Below are 16,617 nucleotides of genomic sequence, written 5' to 3' on the forward strand. Positions count from 1 at the left end.
TTTTTTTTTTTTTTACAATTTTTTTTTTTTACTGTTCTATCAGTTCTTTTTTCTTTTTCCCCCTTCGCCCCCCTTTCTTCTTCCTTTTCATACTTGTTGTGGACTCCGCACCTGTAACTGCACTGTTCCTGACAGTTTTCATTTGATTTTAAAATTTTGTATCTTTCTGAAAATCCTGGTCCCTTTCGCGCATTGTTGACGCGAAGCACTAGCTGCTTTTTTTTTTTCCTTCTAAGCACTGCTGGTTGTTGTTAGACCCACATACACGCCGCCTCGCTGGTGGATCAGAACCATTGACTGTTGACAACGTGCGGATAAAAAGAAGTTCCCACACAACTCGATTTTCCTGGTGGGTGACCGTGGGGAATTCACGATTAAGCATCTCGACCTCATCCTGACTTCTTTTCTGCAGTGGAGTCGCACTTGTTCCTGTACGCCCCCATCATCGACTGCAAGGATCCTTGAGCGTTTGCTGGTTGAGGAATTGATTGTCCGATCGAATTTACCCTCCCGACGTCTCCATATTCCCGTCCTATCACCGCGTTAAGTGGAGGATTCATTCCGCCGGAAGAGGAAAAGCAAAAGAAAAAGTCTCAGTGAGGATAGAGAAAAGACCTTCAGGAGGAAAAACTCTGCAGAAAGTGATCCGTTTCTCGTTTGCAGTCGGAATTGGCAGTCGAGAGCACACGTATCACGCTTGCCTGTTCGTCAGAAGACCAGCCGGCGAAAAGGTTTTTCTCGTTCTTCAATCGATGATCGGGATACCGTGAACTCTACCTCCAGTCCAACCCTTTTCTTCCCCTCCATCTGATATCCTCTCCGCTTCATGATGGATCCCAGATCTCATCCGTCGCGGCCCCCATCCACCAGCTTACCCCAAGGCTCCACGCCTCTCCCGACTACTATGAGTATGCCAATGCCTCAGTACACGATGCAGCCTCAGTACCCCGTGTCCCAGCCTCATACTCTCCCCCCGCTGCAGCCTCATCACAGTCAATCTCCTGCCCCTCACTCCTACATGGGCCAGCCGCCGTACAGGCCGGATTTGTCGAGGTTTCCCACCTCTACTCACGATGTGTACGCGTCGTCGACCGCTCCTATCATGCCTCACACCACCGTGGGTAGCCTGCCTCCATCTTCGTTCCTCTCCCACCCCAATCCGCAGGCGCAGCCCCAGCCTTCGCAATATCCTCCACCTCACAGCGTGCTGCCTCCTGCCTCGAGCGCGCAGACATATCCGCAGCCGATCGCGCCGGCACCCCCGCGGGACCGGCGGCCGGACTATTCTGGCATGCCTTCCGGTGCTTTCAGCTACTCCGATGGCAAGGGTTCTCCCTGGATGAACCCGGATCCTGTTGCGGGCGCAAACGGTGCCTCGCCCTACGGTGCAAAGGAGCCCCCTCGCACCCAGGTGGTTGGCTCTCAAGGCCGACGCGGAATCCTCCCGAGCGTCCCGGGACGCGCCACGCCAGTCACCAACGGTGTCAATGGTACAGCGAAGAACACCACAATCCCGGCCAAGGATGCCGATGGAAAATTCCCTTGCCCGCACTGCAACAAGACCTATCTCCACGCCAAACATTTGAAGCGCCATTTGCTCAGACGTGAGTTTCCCGGTCCCTATCTCGGAGTTGACGTGAAGTGCGCCGATAGTTCTTAATTTCGCTGACAAAACTTTGCTTTTTCGCGCAGATACCGGTGACCGCCCATACATGTGTGTTCTGTGCAAGGACACTTTCTCCCGTAGTGATATTCTGAAGCGCCACTTCCAGAAGTGTTCGTTGCGACGCGGTAACCCGACGGGAGCGACCCACTTGTCGCATCCCCAGGCACATTTGAAGAGGTCTCAAGCTGCGAATCCTGCTAAACCGGTTCAGGATGAAGTCAGTAGTACCGTCCCTCCTGCCACTGCCCTTCCGGGTACGGCTTACGGCGAGGGGGCCGTGAACGGTAACGGGCTGGCTTCAGGCCGACCTGGGTTCACGGATCAGCAGCCTCTGGGCTTTTCGATGTCGTCGGTCAATGGGATGAACCGTGGTCAACCGGACGACGCGTTCCCCGCTGGTCAGCCACATCAGAGAGGCCCCTGGCTGGCGGCTCCCAAGCAGAACCCGTATCTGGCGCAACCTGGCCCTGATGTATCTCAGCAGCTGAGTGTTGACCGTCCTTCCTATGAACAGGTAAAACCCCCGGTGGTCCAAGACCCTAAGCGCCCAGTAATGCCTGGGCCCACTCCCAATCACACTGGCGAAATTGACTGGACTTCGATGTTTCAGCCCGGAGCGAATGATGGTTACATCAACCCCGTTTTCCCCCAATCCATGGCGTCTGGCCAGGAGCCGATCCATGCTCACGTCGATACCGAACGGAAATTCTATCCTACCACGACCGGTGGTCCCCAAGAAGGTGGCATGAATGGTCTTTACTTGGCTTCGACCACTTTGGCCGGTGATGGTAAGTCACATGAATCCTAAATATGATCTTCCGGGTCGATCAGGACGTCTTTGGCTTACACAACGACCCTAGGTACCGTTCAGCCCGCGAGGCAATAATGGGCGAAATGAAACGAATGCGTGACGGTCGACTGCGTTGTTGATTTCGGACATTGTTCGTGCAAATCACGATGGAGCTTTGTATAGTCAAACTTTTTTTTGGTCGGAAAAACTACTAGGCTTCTGAACTATTTCAATGAGTCTAGCTTGCTGAACATAGGCGCCTCGATTGTTCTAATAGGGATCTACGAGTCACTATATGAAATCTGCGTCGTTTCACCGTTTCGGCCTCGGCTGTGCAGGTGCGCTTTGACTGCAATATCGCCGCGACCGAGAATTAAGTACTATCTGAAGAGTGTGGGCTTTGTCGCAAACGTCCAGCGTTGCTCACCCGATCGCCTTCGACTTCCATAACAATTTTTATCTTATCTTTACGAAAAAAGGTCACCTGTGTCTGGTTGTTGGGTTTCAAAATTGTGTCAGCATTTTTATACGGCGAGTGCAATCCTGTGGTGGTCCTGGTTCAGTTTTGTTTCTTTCCATCCATTATGAGTGGGCAGATGGGATGGAGTGTGGCTTTTATCCGGCGTCCGACAAATAGACCTGGGCATGTGTTTTCTTGCGTTTGTGTTCCTGTTCAGCTTTGCATCATTTTCTTGCAATGTGCCCCAAAAGATTTCGTGTGGGATGGCCTCTGTCGACTCTTCGTTGCGATTCGCATTGTGTCCTGTTTCATTACTGGTCGACCCCCGAGCAGCCGTGTTCGGGTTTGTTCTGCATAGACCTCTCAACCGTTCTGATTCGATTCGCATGTCGTTCCCCCGACCAACCGTGTAAGTACATTCGAGGTGTTCTGCTCGGACATATGAACTTGAGCTGGACTGAGGTGTTTTTGTTCATCTATGTTGAGTTTCTTTTTTTTTTTCTGTCTTTTTACTGTGTTCTGGTGTTGTCATTTTGTGTCTGCTATCGTCCATCTCTGCTCGAATTGTGTGAAAAGGTAGCCATCTGTTTCTTCATACGTGTCGCGGCTGGGTTGCCCGGCGGGACATTGGCAAAGGCTCCTACGCCTCCTACAGTGTTGGAGAGCCTGGTCGGTGAGCGTTTGTCGATGTGCGTTGGGGCATGCCCCTGGTCAGCCCCCCATGATGTGTTATACGTGGGTTGTCTTGCTTGTGTCTATTTGGTTGCATTGTGTCTCGTTTCCTTTTCTCTGGCGGGGGTTTAGGGCAGGTCCTGGGTTGGGAGCGAGGCCACTCGTCTCTGTCGGCCAGGCTGGATGGAGAAAACATTTGGGTGGAATTACAGAAAAAGCGCCAAGGGAATCCAAAATTAGAATATAGACTCCGATCGGATTAGATTCTCGAAGCCAAAAGGGATAATGAGGGAATTAAAAAAGAATGAAAATACAGATCAACTCAAATTTGTTCCAATGGACGCGTTTGATCATCACCATCATCAGAATAATCAGAGTAATAACAATCCGAGTAATATCTGGATAAGGGGACCATCATACCACCCGGGTACTACTACTGACGACTGGCTCGTCGTAGTATTCCGCGAGGTCGTCACTGGATCCCGTGATGAAGGCTTGATAAAGGATGCGCTTCCCGGTCCAGTGACTTCAAGACCCATTTGCCCGGATGGCAGTGGAACCCGAGAATACCCTATGGATAACACTAGGAGTTCCAGACTACGGAGGGATGCATTGTCAGATGCCCACCAAGTCAACCCCACGTTTCTTCTGAACTTCCCCTCCGCGGCACAGTGAATTTGGAGTCTCCGATTCGTACGAAAAGGGGGTTTGTGCTGATTCCAGTGACTAATGATTACGACGGTCTGAGGAGTCAACTAATCTACGAACTTACTATCTGTATGCCATACAGCAGTGAAGCAGCAGAAAAGCCAAAAACCGGAAAACAAGAGAAGAGCAAGACGTCACCACTGAGTTTCTTTATATGCGTCTCCACTGATTGGCTCCCCGACCACGGGATGCCTCGGAGAAATCGATTGGATTGAATCCGTGCCTCAAAGTTTGGCATCCTATTTTCTTTCGTCCTCCTCCTTCTCAAATCCCTCGCCGCCGACTCGCCGATCGTCATCGCGCTACTATCCACCGTGCTTGTGTCCCAGGGGTACTTGAGTGTTATGTTCGTCTCAGTTGGGATCTTGACCGTTACTTAGTGACCCCTCGCCGGTATTCGGATGATTGCCGCTAACGCTTTCCCTTGTGCCGACCTCCACTCACGTCCTATCTATATCTCGAGGGGCCCTGTCGTTGCCGCGGGGAACCCTTCTTGGCTCCAGATACAAATACAACTGCACTCGACGTTCGTGGTCAATCTGACTGCGACACCATTGCCCAACCTCTGATTCATGCTATAACGATCTGCTCCGTAAGACTGGTCTTCGTCACGATGTCCACCAACCGTCCATTCCTGGCCAACTTTTTGGCGGCGTTCCGCGCCCAGTCAACGTATAAGGCCGCGGCCGCTGGTTCTCAGTCGGCCACAGCCACCTCCTCGTCTCTCTCGCCGACTCAGATATCACAAAGTGCCCGCGCGATAGCAACCAAGGCAAGCAACTCAGGGGCATCCTCCGAGGCCGCCTCGACGACTCATTATCATCATCATCATCATCACCACTCATCTTCAGCCGCCGCTTCCCACTCCCGACCCCACTCACATACCCGATCCCCACTGAATCAATCGTCTCCCGCCGGGGACTCCCCGGTGCCCTCGTCCGCCGCCACTCCTCCCGCTCCCTCGTCCCCGCCAACCCCGGCTTCATCCAACCCTATTCCGATTGCCAATGGGCCGGACCGCCAACGACGCGGGAGCGACAGCTCCAACGGATCGGGCGGGTTCCGAGACGCTCTCGGGCCGGAGAAGTGGTACATTGGCGGGAGGACGCCCGGCGGAGAGGAGCGTTTCTATCGATTAGGGATGGTGACGAAGGGCGGCGGCCGATTAGGTGGGAGCGGTCGAGTGGGAAGTATCGACCAGCTGAGCTTGTGATTGATCTCTCTTTAGCCTCCTTTTTTCGTATACAGATATTGGAACGACGTCTACGGTATCAAAATGTTTGCTTGGCGTTCGGTTTGCACATGAACGGCGTTTGGGTTTTGGATGGGCTGGAAACTGAAAACGTCTTACCCGGGGATCTTCACTTTTTTTTTTTTTCTTCTCTCCTTTGTCTTTCTCGGGTTGGACTATATGATGATATACTTTGGACTAACGTGTACATGAAGTCTTGGGATTTGACCTTCAACCTTGTGCGATGTCCGGTTGAGGATGGACCAGTGTTTTATACGATAAAATGTCGAGGATTAGAATGTGGATTAACTGATTTGTTTCCTGCGCCAAGGGGGGGATTGGTACTTCTTATATTACGCTCTTGAACTTGTTTTACCATTAATTCGATACATACCTCCTACCGAGAGCTCTTCCCTGCCAATCCCACACATCGCATGCGCCATCACCTTTCAAACACAATAGTGATCCCAGAACAGGCGATGGTAGAACTATTCAACAACCACTACGTCAGGTACAACCCCGTAAGACAATAAAACACATATACCAACACCTAGAAGGGAATCTGCTGTCTCTAATGCACCTCCCATTCGCGGCAACGAATTGATCTGAACCCTCCTCACCACCCTTCACAAAGTAGAAGTTAACATAGTGCATCCCTATCATCCACCAGGCCCGATAAACCTCACCGCCCCATCAACATGATAATCAATGGATAACCAATTCCCTCTATCCAAGAAACCAAATCCCCTCCTCCACACCCAGTTAACCGCCTCCAACTCTCCCTCCACCTCACTCTTCGTTAAACCTGGATTCCGCACGGCACAGAGAATACAACTCTCCATATAGCCAGGAACCCCGCCAACTTCAATTCCCCCAATTCTACCCGGACCGTTGATTCAACCACCCCCCCCCCTAACCAGCGAGGGATATACATCGAACTGAGTCGATGACTCGCGCCGCTTATTCTCGGCAAGTCTGGCAGAGTCCTCCGTAATTGGCCATTCATCCACTCCCAGTTCCACAACTGCTACATTCAAAGTCCAAGTTCCTGTAGGTGGTAGGTTGGGTTTTGGGGTGGTGGTTGTATGTGATGTAGGATGGGTATTGTTGGATGGATTGTTTACCCTTGTTTTCTGGGATGGGGAAGTATGGGAGTATGTATGGTGTTTGGTTGGCTTTAGATTGAAAGGTTGTTGCAATTGGGCATTGGGCTTGCATCATACAAAGGTGATGTACTAGTTTAATGTTAAGTGTATATATAGACGGACTGCATCGATAGAAGATTCACTCTTGGTTTTGTGTAGAGGATTCATTTTGGGGTCTGTGGATAGATCTCTCTCTCTAGGGTTTCTTTTGGAGGTTTACCGTGTTAGTAGTATTAAAGAAGAGTATTGTATATGTTTTGTCGATGTGTTGAGTGTATGTGCAACATAACATATGCTGTATAGATTAGGAGATAGGGTATCGTTCAGACTCACTCCTCTTGCAAGTCTTGAAGGTGCTACCTATCCATACTGGACCCTGTAGTATACCAACTTGAATTTTAGTATCTAGGTCATTCTACGGAGTACAACCCAAGAGCTAAAATCCCCAAGTACATACCATGCATATAATACAAAGTATTAATACCCCCAAACCAAGAAGAAGAGAAACCCTACGAATCCTCTCCACTTACCAATCTCTCCCTCTCCTCCTCATCTCCCCTCACCTTCTCACCCCCATCACTCAGCCACAACATCGGAATAGCAGTCAGTCCGGCCAATAAGGCCAACGTCCAGGACATATTCTTCCACCCGAACCGATACTCAATAAACCCACCCCAGAGCGGGCCCACAAAGAGTCCCAGAAACTGTGCCATGGTTTGCACACCGAACGCCTGCGCCACGGCACCCTTCTTGCCGAACATGCCGGGTCGCTCGCGCTCCATGTCCTCGAGGACTTGCTGGGTTTCGACATAGAGGGCGGGCACGCACAGGTTCATAAGGAGCCCGATGAAGGTGAGGAGGGTGATGAGGAGGACAATGTGGGAGGTTGTGTTGGATTCGACGAAACGGAGGCAGACAAGGGGGATGGAGAGGAAGAGGAATCCGGTTAGGGTCACCTTGCGGGCACCGTAGCGGTCGGAAAGGTAGCCTTGGGGACGATTAGCAAGGGCCGGTGGCTTCTTCAATTCTTGGGTTGGGTCTTACCGAAGTAGGGCTCGAAAAGCGCGGTAACGGCCGAGGGGAGGAATGATAATCCTGCGCCTAGTGGTCCCCAGTGGAATCGGGTTTCGACGAATACAGGGATTGTCTGTGGTGCGGAGGCCATGTTAGTATTTATTGGAGGCGCTTGGATCTGAGAAAGAAGCATAACGTACTGCATCGAATGCGGAATATAAGAGCCCATGGACTAGGAGAGCCCATGACGAAATCATGACCCGCGGCTGGCGGATAATGAGGAACAAGGCTGGTTTCTTCGACTTGGGTGACTCGGAATCCGATGGTTCTGATGCGTCGCCGAAGGTGTTATATCCCCTGGCGTGGGGGCTTGACGAGCTCGTCTCCGAGTCCTCGGGGAGCCACTGACGGGCAACCTTCTTCTCGATGACCGCGACCCGCAGGAGCAAGTCCACGCCGACAATCGCAAACGCCATCGTGAACACCGCTTGGTATCCCGATTTCTCGTAGAGGACCCCGCCCAGCAACGGACCAAGTAGGAACCCCAGCGCAACAGAGGAGCCTAGGTAGCCGATCACCTGGCCGAGATTATCGAACGAAACGGAGTCTGTCAAAAGCGCGAGACCTGCGACGGCGACCATGGCCGTCGCACCGCCTTGCAGCAATCTGGCGACGATGAACAAGCCAACTGTACGCGCAATTGAAAGAATGATCATGGATGCGCCGAGGAGGATGAGCCCGAGTAGGTAAGGGAGTTGGCGGGTGGGCGAGACGTCAACGATGTAACCGAAAATCGGGCAACAAAGGCATGCGACGGCCGCTTCGCACATGAGTAGAACGCTGACCCAGTACTCGCCTGTTGGAGAAGTCAATGAGGGGATTGTAGAGATATGAGATTAAAAAGATGCACGAACGGTCTTGGTATGGGACGCCGGCGCGATCAACCAGGGCTGTTGGCATGACGGGGACAATCTGTCGCTGCAGTGAGTAGGTGCATTGTGAAAATACGCGCAATTCGGTCGAAGTCCTCGCTCACCATGGCATATAGATAGTAGTCCTTGCATGTCGTTAGCTATGCTTTCTGCGCAATTCAAAGGCGCAGCCACTCACCGTGAACAATGAGGTCCATACTGTTGCGACAATGAACACCGTCGATGAGCGATATCGTAAAAGCCAAGGAGGGCGTTTACACCCTCCGGGAATCAGAGATGTCATTTTGTGGATGCCGAAGGTGTCCCTGGTGGATGTTCGGGAGTGACGTTCCAACAATCTCGGGGGTGGAGAAAGAGAAGAGGCTGCGACTCTTTTTTTTTTTTTTTTTCTCTTCAATGTTTTCTCATCCCCGCAGCGTTGTTCCAACCCTCTTCTGGACCCCGACACAATAGTGAATCGCAGAACAAACTCCCATTTCGCATCCCACCAAAGGAAAGAAGGGCCCCCTGGTTCATCGTACGTCGTGCAAACATTCCACTAGCCCCTTCGATCGTAGACAGGGGGATGTTTCATGTTACTCCATTGCGGATGCGAGGCGTGTATGAAAGACAACCATTGCGGCATCATCCTGTCGCTGTTGCGCATTTGACCGATGATGGCCAGACCATCCACGACTGCAATTTCGGGATTAAAAGAACAAACGCCGATCTCCATGGGGAAGCGCTGGGAGACACAATGGTTTTGTAGCAACAAAGTATAAAAGCATGTTATCGATAAGATGGCCAGCGATAAGATAAGGAGGGTTGCGGCCGTTGCGAACCGCGGGTTTCGGAGGTGGCCGACGATGCTCATCAGACCATTCCGTCGCTCTGTTCCTACTTTCGGGATTTAAATGGGGATCCAAAGGATTTAAAAGCTGGCGACAATTGTCCAGTGACAGTCTCTTTGTCTTGTTCCAAAACACCACTGCTCATTACATTCCTTACGGTGCCCTCTTGTACTTCTCCAACTCTCTGCTATACCCTCTAGTTCCATACATCAAAATGTCCGCAGTAACAGCAGCCCGCTATGGCAAGGACAATGTCCGCGTCTACAAGGTCCACAAGGACGAGAAGACCGGTATCCAGACGGTGTACGAGATGACCGTCTGTGTCCTTCTGGAGGGAGATATTGAAACCTCGTAAGACTGCTCCGGTCCATACCGATCCCTCGAAAGTTTGGCTAACCACCGAGGATTACAGCTACACCAAGGCCGACAACAGCGTCATTGTCGCAACCGACTCCATCAAGAACACCATCTACATCACCGCCAAGCAGAACCCCGTTAACCCTCCCGAGCTGTTCGGCTCCATCCTGGGCACACACTTCATTGAGAAGTACAAGCACATCCATGCCGCTCACGTCAACATCGTCTGCCACCGCTGGTCTCGGATGGACATTGACGGCAAGCCGCACCCTCACTCATTCGTCCGCGACAGCGAGGAGAAGCGCAATGTGCAGGTGGACGTGGTTGAGGGCAAGGGCATCGAGATCAAGTCGTCTCTGTCCGGCTTGACCGTGCTGAAGAGCACCAACTCGCAGTTCTGGGGCTTCCTGCGTGACGAATACACCACGCTCAAGGAGACCTGGGACCGCATTCTGAGCACCGATGTGGATGCCACTTGGCAGTGGAAGAACTTCAGTGGACTCAATGAGGTCCGCTCGCACGAGTCCAAGTTCAATGCTACCTGGGCCACTGCTCGCGAAATCACCATCAAGACCTTTGCCCAGGATAACAGTGCCAGCGTGCAGAACACCATGTACAAGATGGCAGAGCAGATCCTGGCGCGCCAGCAGCTGGTCGAGACTGTTGAGTACTCGTTGCCTAACAAGCACTATTTCGAAATTGGTAGGTTTTGTGCATCCCCGTTGTACTTTGACGTTGTCGCTAACCATGTAATCTTTAGACCTGAGCTGGCACAAGGGCCTCCAGAACACCGGCAAGAACGCCGAGGTCTTCGCTCCGCAGTCGGACCCCAACGGTCTGATCAAGTGTACCGTCGGACGGTCCTCTCTCAAGTCTAAATTGTAAACTACATGATTCTCACGTTCCGAAGCAAACTGTATATAGTCTGGGATAGGGTGTAGCATTTATTCACTTTTTTATTTTACCTCCACTTTGGCTCGTATAGTACAAATGCACCGTGTATGTGTAGATGCAAGTAGCAATCTTCCGGGAGCGGGAACGAAAAGCCCAAACATTATATCAGAACAGATCAAAAGAACTCCCACCCATGCGCTAGCAGATAAACAGGAAGAGACATAAAATTACAGACGAAGAAATACAATAGACCGTGGAAAAATGACCCAAGGGGAAAAAAAAAAAAACTATGCCTGGGTCTTGGCCTCCTTAAACGCTTCCTTCACCTCCGGCAAGTTGGCAATCACCGACTCATTCCCGAACTTGACAATGTTCTCCTCGTACGGATGAGCCAGGCCCTCGAATGCTATATCGTGTCCGGCGTTAGCAATCAATCTTCCAATCATCGAAGCACCCAATCACCCAATCGCCGGTGACCAACACCCCATTCCCCGTAAAGCAGTTGATCATGTAAAGGAAGAAAACATAGACATACTCTTCAGTCTAGCCAGACGCTTCTCCCGCAGCCGGTTCTTGGGCAGCATGCCCTTAACAGCACGTCGTAGGACCTCACCGCCACCCCATTTCTCGAACATCTTGTCCATCGTCATGCTCCGCAGGCTACCGGGGCGAGTCGTGTGCGTGTAGTACTTCTTCTGGAAGCGCTTCTTGCCGGTGGTCTTCAAGTCGTGACAGCCCACAGCGACGACATAGTCACCGCAGTCGGTGGAGGGGTCATAGATAGGCTTGTGCTTGCCCATCAGAAAGAGGGCGATGGAGGAAGCAAGCCGGCCGAGACTGCGCGGGTCGGTGCCGACGTCGACATGGTGCCAGGCCCGAGAGTAGGCGAGACGGGTCTATATCAAGACAAGGTATTAGCATTGAGTAAGTTCCGGTCCGATGAGAGGGTTCAATGCATGTGTTGCAATGTCGATATGTCATCGCAGATAGGTACGGTAGAAACATAAGACATTGATAATGGGGTGTCCAAAGATCATTGATAGGAATTGAATTACCTTTCCAACAGTCTGCGACATGGTGACGGTCCTTTCTATCAATCAAGACAAACACAAGAACTATTAAAGGAAACCGAATTAACCCGTCCCCGCAGATATCAAGCCAACAATCGCGCAGAGCAAGTCTCTATCCCGACCTCCGATGGAGACCCAAACTTCAGCCGCCTCGGCGGAGCATCACGTGACACGTGACCAGCGGCAAGCCCTAGCGGAGTCGCACTAAGCGAAGTCACCCGCACGGATTCTGAACCCCATCACCGCAATTCGAATAACAGGAAGACGACGACAACTTCACCACACTCCCCTTCCCGACACCGATCAGGGCCATTCGATCACCATGGCTTCCGTCCCGAGTGTGCAATGCTTCGGCAAGAAGAAGACGGGTAAGAATTTGTGCCTGATGGGATTTTTTTTTCCTATATTGAAAGGGGTGCTTTTGCGGGAAGAAAGAAAATGCTGACTTGAATTTTTATAGCTACCGCTGTCGCCCACTGCAAGGTATGCAACTGATTTTTTCTCTTTCTGTCTATCTTGTCGCACTGTGTGTATGGTCGCTTGGGGAGAGATTATCGCTTGAGTGGAATGGAAGAATGGAGAAAAGAAACAACATTACGTTACGATATATTCAAGAGGAGGGGAAATATTCATCGGAAAGAGAGGAAAAGAGCATGAAGTGATTGAATGATGTTTTGAACCTGCGACATATGCGCTCTGCTATTTCGATTTTGCAAAAGAAACGGTTATGGAAAAGGAACACATGCTGAGAATCATTACAGCAAGGCAAGGGTCTCATCAAGGTCAACGGCCAGCCCCTCTCTCTGGTCCAGCCTGAGATCCTCCGCTTCAAGGTACGCCAAACCAAGGAAAAGATGAACAACCCAACGGAACAACCCCCACCTGATACAAGAAATCTAGGTCTACGAGCCTCTCCTCATCGTCGGTGCCGACAAGTTCGCCGGTGTTGACATCCGTGTCCGCGTCTCCGGTGGTGGTCACACTTCCCAGGTCTACGCCATCCGTCAGGCTATCGCCAAGTCCCTCGTCGCCTACTACCAGAAGTACGTCGATGAGCACTCCAAGAACCAGCTGAAGCAGGCTCTTGTCCAGTACGACCGCACACTCCTCGTTGCCGACAACCGTCGCACGGAGCCCAAGAAGTTCGGTGGTCGCGGTGCCCGCGCCAGGTACCAGAAGTCCTACCGTTAAACGGCCTTCGAATCAAAAAAAGACCCATTTTACGGACGACCGACGGGAATACAAAAAAGGACGCGGAATGGTATCTATCAGGTGTACTGGGGAGGAGATTTGGAGCGTGCTCCCAGGGCAATCGGTTATGGTTCGGATCTGGTTGTCGCTGGGGTGGAATTGTTATGGTGCGATACTACTGGCTCTGTCGATGCTGGATTTAGTATAGGCCAGGTATCTCAAATATCACCCAATATTTTTTTTCCTGTTCAGAGAAAAGAGCCATCCGGATGTTATCCTATGTTATGTCGTTGGGTTTAATTTTTTGTGGTTGTTTTAACGGTTTCTGGACAGCTGGAATACATTTGATGTCACGTGACCAGGACTTTTGCCAGAAAATGCAAGATTACGACTTCAACTGAGATGATCAGATATTGTCTTGGTTAGTAGGTAGTAGCAGTAGGTGGCTCAGCTTACCACCACTGCTACTACTAACGCGCTGGGTAAACTGGTGTAGAACAAATGCCCAGGCCTCATCTGCCAGAAACGGTTAAATTAGGCAAGCCAGAGAGGAATCAATCCCGAGACCTCGGAAGACTCCGTCTTATTTATGACCAGTAGTTTCTAAAGACTAAATAGACTGCCTCCACTTCTCCCCAACCAACAACAACAACTAACATGGCCAAATACTCTCACTATTAATAACAAGTATTCAGTCCTCCACACGTACTTAGTCTACATTGAGATAGAGCACAAGGCTCCCAGGCTAAATGGAAGAAGACACATCATGTCCCGCGAATGCAACATCTCCGCGCTCCCTGCAGAATGACACTAACCACCCGACAGCAACATCACCGGCCTCGCCCTTATCGGATATATCTGGCCCGGGTTTGACGGCTACCGTGCACGCTCTTATCCGCCTCATTCAATGCTCTTGTTGCTCGCGGCCTCTACGCGCGCCACTGCGACTTCCGTGTGGGAACACGTTATGTCGGTCTTGTCTGCCGCCAATTCATGAGCGGACGGGGATTACATATCCGGCGAGCGACGAACGGAAAAAGGGATTCACATGCCATTGGGGTACGGGTGATGGTTGTGCTGGGCAACACTGCTTAGGTGACTGTGGGGCCGACGTGCTGTTGGGTAGGCTGGTGGATGTTTTTGATGCGGTACTTTGCGATTCCAGTTCTAGCCCGGAAACGTTTTCGGAGAATGAACGTGGCTTCAAAATGACATGGACAGGACTGAAGGATGATCAGCCCGGAACGGTGGTGAAAAGTGCAGAGGCTGCGGGAGGATTTCTAGAGGGTATGTACGGCCTAGTCAAGTGCGGTCGTTTCGATTATGATGTGTCAGATCTCAAGTTTGAGATACACGAGCCTATACACCAGGATAATCAACGTTTCGAAAGACTTAAGGACGCTGTTCGGAATGAGCTGGACTGCCAGGTCTGCTATTCGCTTATATTGGATCCATTGACAACATCCTGTGGCCATACCTTCTGTCGCGGATGTGTTGTAATGGCACTGGAACATTCCGATCTATGCCCTGCCTGTCGCCGTAAACTGAATATGGCGTCGACGGTGAAGTCTGAACCTACTAACAAAAGAATCTCTGACATCATGGAGACCTTGTTCCCTGAAGAGGTCGCTTTACGAAGAGACACAAGTGCCCAGGAAGCGACTGCGCCCGATGACGAAGCAATCCTTCCTTTGTTTATCAGCTCACTTTCCCTCCCGACGATGCCAACTTTTCTGCATGTCTTCGAGGCACGTTATCGGCTCATGATCCAAAGAGTCATGCAAACCAGGGAGCGCAGATTCGGGATGGTTATGTATAACCGTGCCGGTCGTTTCCAGCAAGGACTTGGAAGGTCGCAATTCATGCAGTATGGTACAGCCTTGGTTGTGGATCGTTATGAGCTGCTCCCTGACGGGAGAAGCCTAGTAGTTGCTACCGGGCTGTACCGTTTCAAGGTGCTCAGTTCATATGTGCTGGACATGTACTATGTCGGCAGGATACAGCGCCTGGATGATATTTCAGTAATAGAAGAGGAAAATCGCGAGGCCCTGGAGACATCAGTCGCGGATGCTTCGTCACTTTCGGCCGCGGATGCTTCAGGTGAGCAGCCACTAGAGTCTATGTCAACACAGCAGCTGTTCCAGTTGGGCTTGGACTTCGTAAGGAAGCAACACAGCCAAGCCGCTCCTTGGCTCCATCCTCGGGTGCTTTTAGCGTACGGTGATATTCCAACGGAACCTTCACATTTTCCCTGGTGGTTTGCCAGCGTATTACCTGTCTGGGAAGAAGAAAAGTATAAGCTTTTATCGACGACCAGTGTCAGGGAAAGACTGAAGATTACTGCACGTTGGGTAAGAAAGCTGGATTCTCGTGAATGGTATGTACCACTGATCATTCAACTCGGAAAACCTTTGGTAATGATGTGTTACTCACCATGCACTATCTGACCAGGACGGCTCGATCCCGGCCCTCCATTACCTCTGTCTTATGACTAGCCGTCCCTCTCCTCGTCTTTGCTCTAGTCCCGGTCATAATGGGTCCGGTCGCATCATTCTTACCGTTCTCATCTCCAAGGGTTTTGACATATTTCACACCGTTCTCCATGTCATTCTCTGTTACCTTTGGCTCTGCCGGCTTGTCAATTGATAATTCGCGACAGCTGGCAGAGAATCAGGATTCCGAAACGTATATTCCGCAGACCCTTGTAATAGGAATCTTTCTTGCTATGTTCGTAGCACAGGTGGCTGCCAACGGAGTCCAAGTCCTGCGGTCGAGGCGACAAGGAATAATAGAAGACCGACGGGATTTTCAAGTCGAGCAAGAACCCCCAAGGATGCCACCAGAGCCACCAGGCGAGGGCGAGGACGAGGGCGAGGACGAGGACGAGGGACGAACTCCAGAAGCTACCAGAGATGCTGGGTGATACTCCAAAGCATTTTTTGAAACATGCATGCAACTGCGGTGGCTCTACCCACCATCTTGGACTAGCGACACTTCCTTATTGCCAATCAGGGATCAAACTAAAGCAGCTTGGCAAAGTTGGTGTGCTGTGCTGAGATGATTGCTGCCTGGCCTGCGCCTTTACTGGCCGTGGATTCACTTGAACCCCTTGCCACAAGGCTGCATTGAGGGATTGGCAGCTGTGCATCAGGTCTGTCGTTAACATCAGTGCCTTCCCCAGGATTATATACTGTCTTTTAATCCCAGTGGAGATAGAGATGGTTTCTGATCCGGCTGCTGGATGCACCATATATCCGCACCCCATAGGGAGCTTGCCTTGTACATCCAAACATAATTACGTGGAACCCGCAGTGATATATGCAATGTACAGTCATCAACTGCGGGACTGACATTCGGATAGTACTTGAAGTGGTTCATGTACAATCAGATATATCGGCCGACTGGAGGATTTGAACACTTGTTCATGTAATCCAGACGTTGGCTGTAGTAGGCGCCGACGATCAATATAGCGTACATTCATTTCCTGTCCAGCTGAGAAGAGACGCAGACAGAGTTTCGAGATCAGCATTAAGAAATTCGAGAATTTTTTTTTCTTTTCCTTCTTCCTTTTGGAAGAAAATTTAAATAAAATATAAATAAATAAATAAAAAGAACAAGACGGCGTGAACCGTTGGTTCAGATAAGCGGGAAACAGAT

The 16,617-nt window shown here is 51.0% G+C and overlaps 10 protein-coding genes across 10 annotated transcripts; 7 read left to right on the forward strand and 3 right to left on the reverse strand.

The window, feature by feature from the left end:
* Positions 1-829: 829 nt before the first annotated feature.
* On the forward strand, positions 830-2,552 carry BDV37DRAFT_289567 (uncharacterized protein; the record flags this gene model as incomplete). The annotated part of the gene is made up of 3 exons (XM_032088499.1): positions 830-1,604; positions 1,693-2,454; positions 2,527-2,552. The coding sequence occupies 3 exons, from the start codon at positions 830-832 to the stop codon at positions 2,550-2,552; spliced, it is 1,563 nt and encodes a 520-aa protein (XP_031934569.1).
* A 198-nt stretch (positions 2,553-2,750) lies between these two features.
* Positions 2,751-3,839, forward strand: BDV37DRAFT_61306 (uncharacterized protein). The gene has a single exon (XM_032090947.1). The coding sequence runs from the start codon at positions 3,154-3,156 to the stop codon at positions 3,718-3,720; it is 567 nt and encodes a 188-aa protein (XP_031934570.1). The 5' UTR covers positions 2,751-3,153; the 3' UTR covers positions 3,721-3,839.
* A 466-nt stretch (positions 3,840-4,305) lies between these two features.
* BDV37DRAFT_61401 (uncharacterized protein) lies at positions 4,306-4,751 on the reverse strand. Its single transcript, XM_032090950.1, has one exon. It carries the CDS (start codon positions 4,592-4,594, stop codon positions 4,349-4,351), a length of 246 nt encoding a protein of 81 aa, XP_031934571.1. The 5' UTR covers positions 4,595-4,751; the 3' UTR covers positions 4,306-4,348.
* Position 4,752: 1 nt separating this feature from the next.
* On the forward strand, positions 4,753-5,848 carry BDV37DRAFT_61386 (uncharacterized protein). The gene has a single exon (XM_032090949.1). It carries the CDS (start codon positions 4,910-4,912, stop codon positions 5,507-5,509), a length of 600 nt encoding a protein of 199 aa, XP_031934572.1. The 5' UTR covers positions 4,753-4,909; the 3' UTR covers positions 5,510-5,848.
* Positions 5,849-6,964: 1,116 nt separating this feature from the next.
* BDV37DRAFT_61427 (MFS transporter) lies at positions 6,965-8,790 on the reverse strand. The gene is made up of 4 exons (XM_032090951.1): positions 8,601-8,790; positions 7,887-8,542; positions 7,717-7,819; positions 6,965-7,660 (listed from the first exon to the last, which is right to left on the reverse strand). Exons 1-4 carry the CDS (start codon positions 8,644-8,646, stop codon positions 7,182-7,184), a joined length of 1,284 nt encoding a protein of 427 aa, XP_031934573.1. The 5' UTR covers positions 8,647-8,790; the 3' UTR covers positions 6,965-7,181.
* On the forward strand, positions 8,679-9,114 carry BDV37DRAFT_61342 (uncharacterized protein). Its single transcript, XM_032090948.1, has one exon. It carries the CDS (start codon positions 8,841-8,843, stop codon positions 9,069-9,071), a length of 231 nt encoding a protein of 76 aa, XP_031934574.1. The 5' UTR covers positions 8,679-8,840; the 3' UTR covers positions 9,072-9,114.
* BDV37DRAFT_266106 (urate oxidase) lies at positions 8,991-10,757 on the forward strand. Its single transcript, XM_032083875.1, has 3 exons — positions 8,991-9,799; positions 9,861-10,507; positions 10,566-10,757. The coding sequence occupies exons 1-3, from the start codon at positions 9,663-9,665 to the stop codon at positions 10,688-10,690; spliced, it is 909 nt and encodes a 302-aa protein (XP_031934575.1). The 5' UTR covers positions 8,991-9,662; the 3' UTR covers positions 10,691-10,757.
* Positions 10,758-11,859, reverse strand: BDV37DRAFT_266108 (mitochondrial 54S ribosomal protein uL13m). The gene is made up of 3 exons (XM_032083876.1): positions 11,755-11,859; positions 11,235-11,595; positions 10,758-11,105 (listed from the first exon to the last, which is right to left on the reverse strand). The coding sequence occupies exons 1-3, from the start codon at positions 11,773-11,775 to the stop codon at positions 10,987-10,989; spliced, it is 501 nt and encodes a 166-aa protein (XP_031934576.1). The 5' UTR covers positions 11,776-11,859; the 3' UTR covers positions 10,758-10,986.
* On the forward strand, positions 11,860-13,441 carry BDV37DRAFT_266113 (40S ribosomal protein uS9). The gene is made up of 4 exons (XM_032083877.1): positions 11,860-12,137; positions 12,230-12,252; positions 12,531-12,602; positions 12,670-13,441. Exons 1-4 carry the CDS (start codon positions 12,092-12,094, stop codon positions 12,958-12,960), a joined length of 432 nt encoding a protein of 143 aa, XP_031934577.1. The 5' UTR covers positions 11,860-12,091; the 3' UTR covers positions 12,961-13,441.
* A 24-nt stretch (positions 13,442-13,465) lies between these two features.
* On the forward strand, positions 13,466-15,873 carry BDV37DRAFT_61955 (putative ATP-dependent protease (CrgA)). The gene is made up of 2 exons (XM_032090955.1): positions 13,466-15,337; positions 15,412-15,873. The coding sequence occupies exons 1-2, from the start codon at positions 13,710-13,712 to the stop codon at positions 15,449-15,451; spliced, it is 1,668 nt and encodes a 555-aa protein (XP_031934578.1). The 5' UTR covers positions 13,466-13,709; the 3' UTR covers positions 15,452-15,873.
* Positions 15,874-16,617: the final 744 nt, after the last annotated feature.

This window comes from Aspergillus pseudonomiae, assembly GCF_009193645.1.
Source record: "Aspergillus pseudonomiae strain CBS 119388 unplaced genomic scaffold BDV37scaffold_169, whole genome shotgun sequence".
NCBI classification, from domain to species: domain Eukaryota; kingdom Fungi; phylum Ascomycota; class Eurotiomycetes; order Eurotiales; family Aspergillaceae; genus Aspergillus; species Aspergillus pseudonomiae.

Excerpts from the sequence above, each read along its gene's own strand:
- BDV37DRAFT_61306 (XM_032090947.1), top strand. The coding sequence starts at position 3,154 with ATGTGCCCCAAAAGATTTCGTGTGGGATGGCCTCTGTCGACTCTTCGT.
- BDV37DRAFT_61401 (XM_032090950.1), bottom strand. The coding sequence starts at position 4,594 with ATGACGATCGGCGAGTCGGCGGCGAGGGATTTGAGAAGGAGGAGGACG.
- BDV37DRAFT_61386 (XM_032090949.1), top strand. The coding sequence starts at position 4,910 with ATGTCCACCAACCGTCCATTCCTGGCCAACTTTTTGGCGGCGTTCCGC.
- BDV37DRAFT_61427 (XM_032090951.1), bottom strand. The coding sequence starts at position 8,646 with ATGCCAACAGCCCTGGTTGATCGCGCCGGCGTCCCATACCAAGACC. Across the intron at positions 8,543-8,600 it reads CGGCGTCCCATACCAAGACC|GCGAGTACTGGGTCAGCGTT; the intron begins GTTCGTGCATCT and ends CTTCTCCAACAG. Across the intron at positions 7,661-7,716 it reads GCTTTTCGAGCCCTACTTCG|GCTACCTTTCCGACCGCTAC; the intron begins GTAAGACCCAAC and ends ATCGTCCCCAAG.
- BDV37DRAFT_61342 (XM_032090948.1), top strand. The coding sequence starts at position 8,841 with ATGAGCGATATCGTAAAAGCCAAGGAGGGCGTTTACACCCTCCGGGAA.
- BDV37DRAFT_266106 (XM_032083875.1), top strand. The coding sequence starts at position 9,663 with ATGTCCGCAGTAACAGCAGCCCGCTATGGCAAGGACAATGTCCGCGTC. Across the intron at positions 9,800-9,860 it reads GAGGGAGATATTGAAACCTC|CTACACCAAGGCCGACAACA; the intron begins GTAAGACTGCTC and ends CGAGGATTACAG. Across the intron at positions 10,508-10,565 it reads CAAGCACTATTTCGAAATTG|ACCTGAGCTGGCACAAGGGC; the intron begins GTAGGTTTTGTG and ends TGTAATCTTTAG.
- BDV37DRAFT_266108 (XM_032083876.1), bottom strand. The coding sequence starts at position 11,775 with ATGTCGCAGACTGTTGGAAAG. Across the intron at positions 11,596-11,754 it reads TGTCGCAGACTGTTGGAAAG|ACCCGTCTCGCCTACTCTCG; the intron begins GTAATTCAATTC and ends GTCTTGATATAG. Across the intron at positions 11,106-11,234 it reads GCGTCTGGCTAGACTGAAGA|CATTCGAGGGCCTGGCTCAT; the intron begins GTATGTCTATGT and ends GACACGATATAG.
- BDV37DRAFT_266113 (XM_032083877.1), top strand. The coding sequence starts at position 12,092 with ATGGCTTCCGTCCCGAGTGTGCAATGCTTCGGCAAGAAGAAGACGG. Across the intron at positions 12,138-12,229 it reads CTTCGGCAAGAAGAAGACGG|CTACCGCTGTCGCCCACTGC; the intron begins GTAAGAATTTGT and ends GAATTTTTATAG. Across the intron at positions 12,603-12,669 it reads CTGAGATCCTCCGCTTCAAG|GTCTACGAGCCTCTCCTCAT; the intron begins GTACGCCAAACC and ends CAAGAAATCTAG.
- BDV37DRAFT_61955 (XM_032090955.1), top strand. The coding sequence starts at position 13,710 with ATGGAAGAAGACACATCATGTCCCGCGAATGCAACATCTCCGCGCTCC. Across the intron at positions 15,338-15,411 it reads AAGCTGGATTCTCGTGAATG|GACGGCTCGATCCCGGCCCT; the intron begins GTATGTACCACT and ends CTATCTGACCAG.